Consider the following 10,806-nt stretch of genomic DNA (forward strand, 5'->3'; position numbering starts at 1 on the left):
CCTCAAGTTAATCTGTCATTTTTCTCTGTAATATTTCCTCATCTTTCTATCAGCTATATATTTTAAATGTCACAAGGAATTTAAAGAGAGCAATTGTCTCTTTTCTATATGTATATCACCCCTTTTAAAAAAAATCAAGCATATGCAATCAGTGTTGTATAGAAAACTAACAACAGATAAATAAGATGTCTATTGGGGGAAGGAGAAGCTTTCACTTAAGGATATGCTATTATTTGGTTAAATTGTTAAAGTGTTATTTTTAGAGACTTTCTGTGCTAGAATATCTATTCATAATTTTTCTAGTTGGATGTTTCCATTTTTTTTAATTGCAAAGGTAATACATGCTCATTACTACAAGTAAAAATATGTAAAGAGGTATTGAAAAAGGTTAATATTTTTCTTGTTCTCCCTTCCATTGCCAACTAGGATTTTCATTATTTGTATAAAGTTCAAATTTTATTGTATTCATAATTTTCTCCTCTTTCCCCCCACACTATAAATGTTAATTTTTAAACTTGCTTTATTTCAGTGTGTCACTGGATCTAATACATTCTTTAAAATTGTGGTATAACATTCCATAATATACATAGTTTATTCATATTTTTTTCCTGATGGGCTTTCAGGTTATCTCCAGTGGTATAATAAATCTCTTTGCTTTGGAGTTTAAAGAGCCCAGCTAAGAGTCAGTCACCTTGTGGATCCAAATGTTCTTGCCACCAATTTCTAGGCCATTGACATCTTTGGTCAGGAAAATAGCTTTTCTGTGTCAAAAGTGCTATCTTCCACATCGCTGTGAGGCTGGGTGGGGTTAACTGTTTTGTCTACCCATGGTGACAAAAAATTGCTCCATCAATATCAGCAGCAGACCCTGAAAGGAAGATGGCGCCAAATGTGAGTTTGCCATGGCCAAGTACAACCCCTAAGTAAAGCAGTTTTGTTACTTAGCCTCTTTATATGGCCAATTCTGGTTTTGGTCTTAAAATAGTAGTTAATAAATATTACTTTAACAAACTTTTAGACAGTTTTGTGATCCTTTTATTTTCCAGCATTCATCTACAAAAAAGGACTAAGTTAGAAAGCCTATATCTGAAATAATAATATAAAACCAAAAGCAAAAACTTCTAAAATAACAGGCAGCTAGCAGCAAAATGATCTTGAAATAAACATGAAACCCAGAATTTCTTTTCCATGTTGAAGGCCCACTCCAAGGACCACTTTTGAGAAGTTCTTTTTTAACAATAGACATTGGGTTTACTTGAGGGTTGAGGGTGCAGTGAGGGAGAGCTGCAGAAAAGGTGACTGTTGGGTACTGGGCTTAATACTTGGGTGATGAAATAATCTGTACAACAAATCCCCATGACACAGTTTACCTGTGTAACAATCCTTCACATGTACATGTCTCAGACCAGAACATATCAAAATATGCAGCTCTTTCTGGGGAAAACCCTTTTGAGATAAAGTAGAATTTCTTATTTCTAAGAAGTAGGAACAGAGTGTTTTGTTTGGTCCCTACAAATTATAGTTATTTGGTTTCAGCCTGAACAAGCACCACAAGCAAATACTGGCAGGCAGAGTCTCTACAGGAGTGATCAAACAAGTTGGTTTTCATTTCCTTCCAAGCCCTAGTTTGGCTGATCCATCCATAGAAAAGCAGAACAAAAGGCAAGGGATTACTGCACCCTTAAGCATCCAAGTGGCTCATTCAGCTCAGGGGTTATTTTTAGCAATTTGTCTCACACTGAGGACTTCCTGCTCTATTCAGCGAATGTGCAAATGGATGCTCCAGGACTACAGCAGTAGACATTGATGAAGGTTGTGATCAGCGATTAGACTCTCAGGCCTGTTGTGTTTTTGATCTAGCCATGCCTTTCAACCACTGTGGTGAACATTTAGCTCTGAATAGGCTCATCTTCTTCTTCATGTGCACATTGTATTTGTAGATCTTGCTATGAGGACAGATTCATCAAAAATGACTGATGTGGAGCCTGGGGTCACCAATTTTGCATCTTCAGCAAGGGCAGGACGCCGGAATGCTTTACCAGACATCCAGAGTTTAGTTGCCACAGGCGGAACCTCAGATTTGCCCCTCAAACTGGAGGCTCTCTCCGTGAAGGAAGGTAATACTCAATATCCTCTTAAAATTAACAGCATTGTCACTTCTTACCCAATCCTTTTCTCTGGAACAGTCTTTCTTTTATCTAGTTAAAAGTGCTCAGTTTCCTTATTTGTTTCCTTAAACCTCTCAGGTTTTGTTTAAGACTTAGTAGATTTTTCAGCTTTTTCCAAAGTCACATATTTCATCTTTTTGTCTCATGCTGTGTATGTGGAAACTGAAGTTTTACTTATTCATTGCATGTGTATAGTCATGCACAAGGCTAGTAATTGGGAATACAAAGGTGAATACATGTGATCTTTCTCTCAAAGAGCTTTCAATTTTATTGAGAAGTATTCATAAATAAAAGAATTTTTCTTCTGCCATCCATTGTCAAATCACTTTGGAAGCTTCTCCTTCACTGTAGTATGCTACAAGCTCTTTAATACTCATATCTAGGAAGAAGTTTACTATCAAGTAGGGATGAAATTCTTTCAAGAGAATTTTTGTATAAAAGGTGAACATTCCTCAGTCGGTGAAAAAAGGTGACATGAAGAGAAAGTTAGAGCTGTCAAACCATGAAGGGAAATCTTAGGTCTTTCTCTCTATTGTCTACATATAGTTTATATAGCTTCCAGAATTTAGTCTTCTGAAAATGAATATAAGGGTACTTTAAATAAAGAGTTAAAAAGGACCTTTCATTTAAAAACCTTCATGGAGATTAAAAAGAAAAAACAAAAACCCTGAATCAAAGTTAAAAAATACACTCAGAAAGATTAAAGATAATTTCAATTCCAAGCCATTAGCAAACTACTCATGTTCTGTGCCCCATTTTAGACTCTCAGGTGGACTCTAGTATTTTTGGGGAATTTATTCTTGGTGACAATGAAGCAAGTGAGAACCAGGGGCTGCTCACATCTAGCCCATTCCCGGGAGCCCAAGAAGGAGGCTCTTGGTTTTTTTGCTTCAGGAAGTTATTTGCTACCAGGTAGAGTTGCAAATGTTCCTTGTTCAATCTTTAGGAAATAGATATGGAGGCCAGGGTGGCTCACACCTGTAATCCCAGCACTTTGGGAGGCCAAGGTGGGCAGATTGCCTGAGGTCAGGAGTTCAAGACCAGCCTGACCAACATAGAGAAATCCTGTCTCCACTAAAAATACAAAATTAGCCAGGCATGGTGGCGCATGCCTGTAATCCCTGCTACTCAGGAGACTGAGGCAGGAGAATCGCTTGAACCCGGGAGACAGAGGTTGCAGTGAGCCGAAATCACACCATTGCACTACAGCTTGGGCAACAAGAGTGAAACTCCGTCTCAAAAAAAAGAAAAATGTCCTTGTAGGTCAAGGGTCAGGGACTATGACCAGATCCTGCAGTTCCATGATTATCTCAACTTTTTCCAAAGGCCACTTTTTCTAACACGTGACAGTATAGGTGAGAGTGAAAAAGCATACACATCAACATAAAATATTATAAGAAGAAAGAAAAGATGAAGGGAAGAAAAGAAATAAAAATGTGTGTAATATTTTTGGCCTTTTAAGTTTGAAAATGTCATATGACCATAAGAACATAATGTTGCTGTTGAAGAGTCCATTCTAAACTAATGAGGGAGAGAAGGCAATCACTTGTTAGTATAAAACCCTATTTAAACTTTATACATCTTCAGCACGCACAAAACCTTAATGTTTACTGACATTACTTAATTAAGCAAAAGAGAGCAAATACACTGTGGGAGAGACAGCAGTGTTCTCTGTTTTGTTTTGGTCACTAAAGAGACTAGGATCTGAAAGAATATGTTCCTGTTTTTATATTTTTCTTCAAATTGTTTTGAAATAACGTCAAAGGGATCAGTTAAACTCAAAATGTTAAAAATGAATTCACATGTAACACCAGATGCTAAAGATTACACAAAAGGATGAAGGCATGATGTAAAGTGAAATAGGCCAGGCACAGAAAGGCAAATACCACCTGATCTCACTCGTGGAATCTAAGAGTCAAACTGCTAGAAACAGAGAGTAGAATGGTAGCTACCAGGAAAATTAGGAAGATGATGATCAAAAGATATAAAATTACAATTAGACAGGAGAAATAAGTTCAAGGGATCTATTGTAGCAACATGGTGACTATAGTTAATGACAATGTATTGTATAGTTGAAGATTGCCAAAAGAGTAGATTTTGAGTGTTCTCACCACACATACACATACACATACATATACATATACGCATGTAAGTTTGTGAGGTAATGGATATGTTAATTAGATTGATTGAGCCACTCCTCACTGTATGCATATATCAAAACATGATGTTGCACAACAACATAAATATATATAATTTTATTTATCAATGAAAAGTTAAAGATTAGAAAAAAAGAAAAAATACACAAAAGGAAATAGGCTTACATAGGTAGATGACATATATAATATTTTATTAACAAAGTTATAAGTAAGTTGTTTAAAGACTCATCTTTTTATAATTAGCTAAGCATAGATATTATTATGAATTTTTAAATGAATGGTTTCCAATTGCTAATGAAAACCGAAAGTTGGGGTCTGTCTCAGATGTTATGGTTTCAATAATTTTTTCACTTAAAAATACAAATTCTGAGGTTAGGAAGATCTGCAGATTTCCCTCAGGTCTATCCTCTTTTGTTTTTTTCTTTATTTTTTAATAAATATTATTAATATTATTTATAAAAATTATATTTATTAAAATATTAATTTTTAAATAAATATTATGTGGCAGGAAATCTAGGATTTCAGTTGTCTTGCATCCTGCATGAAATTAACCTGAGATTTTCTCAGTTCATAATCTGTCTTAATCTATCCCTTATAAATTGATAACCATGATAAGAAGGACAATGATATTTGATGACATATGAACAAGAGGTAACAGAGGGTGGCATCGTGGGAAGAAGAAAGGTCAGTGGATTTGAGATATGTTTTATAGACAGAATCAATAGGGCTTGCTAAGGAATTGGATGTGGCAAAGATGAGAAAGAGAATTAGAGGATAACTCCCAGAGCAGCCTGGTGGGTGCTGATGCCATACACTGAGAAGGTTAGCCTAGAGGACGGGCAATTTTGAGAGTTGAATGAGTGAAGATTTTTGTCTTCACAATGCCTAAGAGACATCTAAATGGACATGTCAATGAAGCAATTGGATATATAGGTCTAGTGGACCAGAAAGAAAACATTCAAAGATACACATTTTTTAATATTTGGGTGTTGTTTTTTTTTTGAGATGGCGTTTCACTCATGTCACCCAGGCTGAAGTGCAATGGCACAATCTCGGCTAACTGCAACCTCTGCCTCCCAGGTTCAAGCGATTTCCTGCCTCAGCCTCCCAAGTAACTGGGATGACAGGCGCCCACCACCATACCCAGCTAATATTTGTATTTTTAGTAGAGACGGGGTTTCACCACCATGGTCAGGCTGATCTGGAACTCCTAACTTCAGGTGATCCACCCACCTCGACCTCCCAAAATGTTGGGATTATAGGCGTGAGTCACTGAGCCTGGCCTTGAGTGTATATTTTTAAAACATATTTTATATGATCGAGGAGAAAACAGTGCAAATGAAATTCTCCCGAGAAGCAACATGAATAGATTACCTTTTCAGTACAAATGGAAACACAGAACGTGAGAAGGAAAGGGAGCCTTAGAAGGTCCCCACTCTTTTGATTCATAGATGTTACCACAACTAAACCCCAAGCAGGTTAAGTGATTTGCTCAAGTTCACAAAAATTAAGTGATACTAAAATCTCTAAAATGTGATTTTAAAGTGATGTTAAAAATTAAGTGATACTGAAAGCCTTAGTCTTTCCCATTATACCAACTTTTCTCAATAAATGTTTCATGGGAATTCTTCTGGGTATTAATGTGTCAAATACAAAAAGGGTGTTGTGGTCACATAAGTTTGGAATTGGTGGTTTAAACATAATTGGCCTTTTAACACTTCTCAGAATGTTTCCTTTTTAACAAGGACTTCTCAGAGCCTTTGTTACAGAGACTTTAAAGTAATAGTGTGTCTACACCCTTCTAAAAATAGAACATACAGCATTTCTTTCTCTCATTTATTTGACCATCTCTGAAGAAACATCTTGCAGAATTATTCATCTGTGAGGCATTCTGAAAATGTGACAAGGAGAAAAGGTCATTGGTACAAAAAGCAGAACACAAGAATGGAAATAGAAAATGTAAAAAAAAATAGACTATTCTATCTGATTTATATTAAATGTATATTAATGGAAAGCCTGATTTAGTAAACAGCTAAAGTGGTATGTTACCTAAAAGATATATATATAATAAGGATCTGAATGTAATGTTTATATAAATGTTACTGTGTGTGTGTGTGTGTGTGTGTGTGTGTGTGTGTGTGAGAGAGAAATGTTTTTGGAAGCTAGGCTTCTAGAGAACGAATCAAGCCAGATAATCTAGCACTCAACATTTTCTTACTTTCCCAAGAGTTCTTACTATGATCAAAAAAGTGTTCAAAAAAGTAACTGCTCAAAAAAGCTTATTCACATTTGAAATGAACCGGTTTGAAAGGAAAGTTTTATGTTGCCCTCTCAGAGAAATTATGTTGAAGGAATATGTTGAAAATATATTCAATTACACTGAAACACTTGACAGGTGCAGAAGGTTGAAGAATAACAATAATGTTGATCAGAAAGTACATAATATATGAAAAAGAGTTTTCCTTTCATTAACATCACAATACAAAGTTGAGAGCAATCATCACCTCTTGAGCAGTTTATTGTTTCCTTGTATCTGCATTCATCTTTCAATATATTTCTAAACACTTTCACATTACAAAGCAAAAAATGAGACTATAAGAGGCATTTGAAATCATGTTTTATATTTCAGTTAATAATCCTGAGCAAGATACTAGATTGACAACAGATGATATCTTGTTAGTTTTCATCTAATTATTATCTTGAATTCCTGCTTCATTTAATAGAACGATAACAAGTTAAGGGGACTTCATATCATCATCTGCTCATTAGACCAACTTAGAGATAGCAGATATAACAAGTCTTCTCTGAGAGCTATAAACCTTTGTGTGCAGTTTGCTTAGAATCAGTGTGGCAAGAGCAGCTCGATTACTGTAGAAATAATTTAGTGCTTTGTATTTCATACATTTATAGAGTACCATTTTCTATTAAGCTTGTTTTCCTAAGGGAGTTCTTTCAATAAACACTTATTAAGCACCTGCCATATTAATTAGAAGACAACCAGTTATGATTGCTAGGGTACAGATTCTGCCTTGATCCCAATTCTCCCTCCAACTACTGCCCTCCATTTCTGTTTCATAACAAAACTCCTTGACAGAGTTACCTGCTTCTGTAGCTCCAAATCCTCTGCATCCCATTCTTTTTGCCTAATAAGATTTTCATGTCACCACATCACTCCACTGCTATTTCAAGATCACAATGACATTGTCTCTGCTAAAATCAGTGGTTCATTCTTCGTCCTCATCTTGCTTGATCTCTTAGTCGTAGATGCTTGTCATTCTTTCCTGCAGTATTTATCTTCCCTTGGCTTTCCAGACACTTCACTCATCTGGTTTTCTTCGTGCTTTTCCTGGCTGCTCTTCCTTGAGCTTCTCTTTCCTCATCTACCCTAACTCTTAGTAAATTGGAGATTAACAGAATTCAGTCTTTGGACATCATCTCTATCAACACTCCCTCATCTGTGATGTAATCTGATGTCATCGGCGTGATGATCATGCTTTTGATGACTTACAAATTTGTATCTCCAACCTGGAGCTCCCCTGAACTGCACACTTATATACTAACTGGCTAGTTGGCATCTCTGCTTGAATATCTAATAGGAATATCAGGCTTAATGGGTATGAAAGCAAACTCCAGATGGTGTCCTGGTGACAGCTCCTTCTGCGTTTTCCCCACCTCTGAGTGGCAAATCATAATTCCAGTTAATAAAGTTATAGCCAAAAACATTGGAATCATCCTTATCTCCCCTCTTTTTCTCATATTCTCCATCCCATCTATAAGTGAATACTGTCTACTCTACCTTCAAAATAGGTCCATAAATTCGCCGTTTCTCACCCACAAGATCTAGTTTTTTTGGTACCTCTATGACTCCATTTTCCATTCCAATTTTCTCTACCAATCTCCTCCCACTTGCAAATTTTTCCTGCACATTACTGTCTTTGGTTTTGCTTTTCTCTGTGCTTGGAATGCTCTTCTGCCTGCTATATATATAGAATTCTACTTCACCTTCTCAGGCCTTTACTCAAATGTCCCCTTCTCAGTGAGGCATTCCCAGCTAACTCTGTCTAGAATTGCATCCTCCAGGCCCCAAGACTTCTTGAAAATTTCTATTTTCCACGCCTGCTTTAATTTCTTCATTAGTCCTTTTTACTTCTTATTGAGTACACATTTTATTTACTTTGTTTATTATCCATATTTCTCATCAACTATTCTCTGAGAGCCTGGATTTATGTTTTGTTCATTGCCTTGTATATAGTACACGCTTATAAATATTTGATGAATGAAAGTTGAAGACCTGAATAGAATCCATCAGATTTCAAAGATGCCATTTAGGATATGGTAGGAACAATTTTGGAAAAATAGTAGACCTAAATAGTTTTACTTAAAAATGGAGACAGCAAAAGAGGGGTACTTTTTAAAGGATAAAAGAGAAGATAGTATGCGGAAGACTTACTGTTGAAAGAGGGTATTCGTTAATTTAAAGATGGTAGTGACTTGAGGGAAGGACAGAGCCAGGAGAAAGCGAAAGTCAGAAAAAATGGAGAGCAGCAGATGATTATTAGAGTCAGCCTCCTGATGAAACAAAAATGGATAGGATGAGGAATCATGAAGGCATTAGACTGGGTAGCAGGAGCAACAGCAGGAGCCAGCTCCAAAATTGTGCAACCAGGGTGGTTGCATAGGGCTTCTCTCTTACTTGCACTTGGTTTACTGTTCTACTGTTGCTGTCTTAAAATTTTTCATAACTTTTTGAACAAGGATACCACATTTTCATTTTGCACTGGGCACCAGCAAATTACATACCCAGTGCTGACAAGTGCACCTTCCATTTTAATAGCAGGAAGGGCAGAAAGAATAAGCACAGATCACAGGGAGTTTTAGACATTAATGCCATGAAGTTGAGGGAGCTCCTGTCTGATAGCTTTGATTATTTATTTTTTCTATGAAGTGGAAAGTGAGAAAGAGCAAAGGGAGTAGAAAGTGTGAAAAAGCTGGAGAGAGTGCAATCCTGCATATAAAGTTGGCTAAGGACATGGACCACAGAATCAGTTGTCCTAAGTCAAGTTGTGACGGTCACTCACTAGCTCTCTGACTTTGGACAAGTCACTTAATCTGCTTGTGTTTCAGTTAAATAATCTGTAAATGGAGGCTCTGAGAATACCCTAGAAGACTGCCTGGCACTTATTAACTATGTAGAATAGGAGAAAGTTGATTAGGAGAAGGTAAATTCCCAAACCTACTCATATCTCTCTTCTTTGTGTAGTTTCCATATCTGAATTGAGGGCAAAAGAGGGAGGGTAGACAAAGGAAAAACCAACGGTTTTATTCCAATATAATATAAAATAAATTTCAATATATTCTACATATAAATGGAAAATTAATTTTTTTCAGATGTAAAGAAGAAAGATGAAGAAACAACACAAGACAAATTGGAAAAGCCTCAAAATGAAGGAAATGAAAGCTCGTAATCTATCAAGAGTGCTGAATTTCCGCATGTTGACTTAGTGGTTCTGTTTTCCTGAGTTATTTAATCTGGTGGCAACTATAATAACATTGCATCCCTAAGCAGCATGTGTATATTAGATAATTGTGTTGTGAAACTACTCACTTGGATTGCAATGATGATGTCCAATGTGTAGGGTATTAAAAGGCAGGGAACTTCCACATCTTGCCGAAGGAAAACGGCAAGAATAATACACAATCACACAAATACATACCTTCATCTAAATCCAACAAAATTCACTGTTCTCTTTTGCATTTATTTAGCCAGATGTATTTTTAGTTCAATTTTTATGGTGATGGGCAAATCATTTCTTGGTAAATGTAAATCAAACACCTTTGATTTAAAACTTTATGGAATTTGTAGGAAATTATGTGTTTGTTTTTTTTTTTTTTTTTTTTTTTGGTGAGAAGGAACAATAGTCAAAATTCACATGGATAGAGTGTGTTTGGTTTTAGCTAAAAATACCCCAGATTTTTTCCCAAACCTCAAAAGAGATTTGGAAAAATTATAAAAGTTTGATAATGGAAACATCTTTAGAATGTTTTTGTCTGACATATTTTGCTTCTAGTATGTGCCTACTGTGATTTTTTCATGCGGGAAATTCAAAATTTGTAACAAAATGATTATATGGAACATGCCTATTAAATGAATTTTACTATCTTCCTTAACTTTGGTGTGTTTATGTGTGCGTGTGTTTTATTTTACTATGAATTATACAAAATATTAGTTCTTTTACACTGTTTTTTCTTATTCTTAGGGCTTTTGTGTGTGTCTGACTTGTTTCTAAAATAACTTCCTCAGGAATGCAGACCTTAATTTTTATATATTTTTAAAGTAGCTAATATAGCAGTAGGCACTTACGCATTTAGTCAATTATGTTAGTGGAAATAGTAAATTACATCCTTTAAATATATATCTAATTATATATTTTAAAAGGAACAAAAATACAACCAAAGGGTTAGTAAATTTTCATTAGACATTT

General features: G+C 35.7%; 1 protein-coding gene across 21 annotated transcripts in view; it reads left to right on the plus strand.

The window, feature by feature from the left end:
- Nucleotides 1–10,492, plus strand: part of PKIB (cAMP-dependent protein kinase inhibitor beta) — a 275,134-nt gene extending 264,642 nt beyond the window's left edge. For 17 of the 21 annotated variants that reach the window (XM_078370013.1, XM_078370023.1, XM_035296608.3 and 14 more), the window contains 2 exons: nucleotides 1,941–2,117; nucleotides 9,713–10,492. In XM_078370013.1, the coding sequence (XP_078226139.1) occupies nucleotides 1,941–2,117; nucleotides 9,713–9,789 (254 nt within the window). In that variant the 3' untranslated portion in view covers nucleotides 9,790–10,492. Of the gene's footprint in view, nucleotides 1–1,735; nucleotides 1,839–1,940; nucleotides 2,118–9,712 lie in introns of those variants that run through there. The other 4 variants (XM_035296613.3, XM_035296612.3, XR_013534519.1 and 1 more) reach the window with 4 other exon arrangements.
- The last annotated feature ends 314 nt before the right edge of the window (nucleotides 10,493–10,806 follow it).

Source organism: Callithrix jacchus, chromosome 4 (assembly GCF_049354715.1).
Source record: "Callithrix jacchus isolate 240 chromosome 4, calJac240_pri, whole genome shotgun sequence".
NCBI classification, from domain to species: domain Eukaryota; kingdom Metazoa; phylum Chordata; class Mammalia; order Primates; family Cebidae; genus Callithrix; species Callithrix jacchus.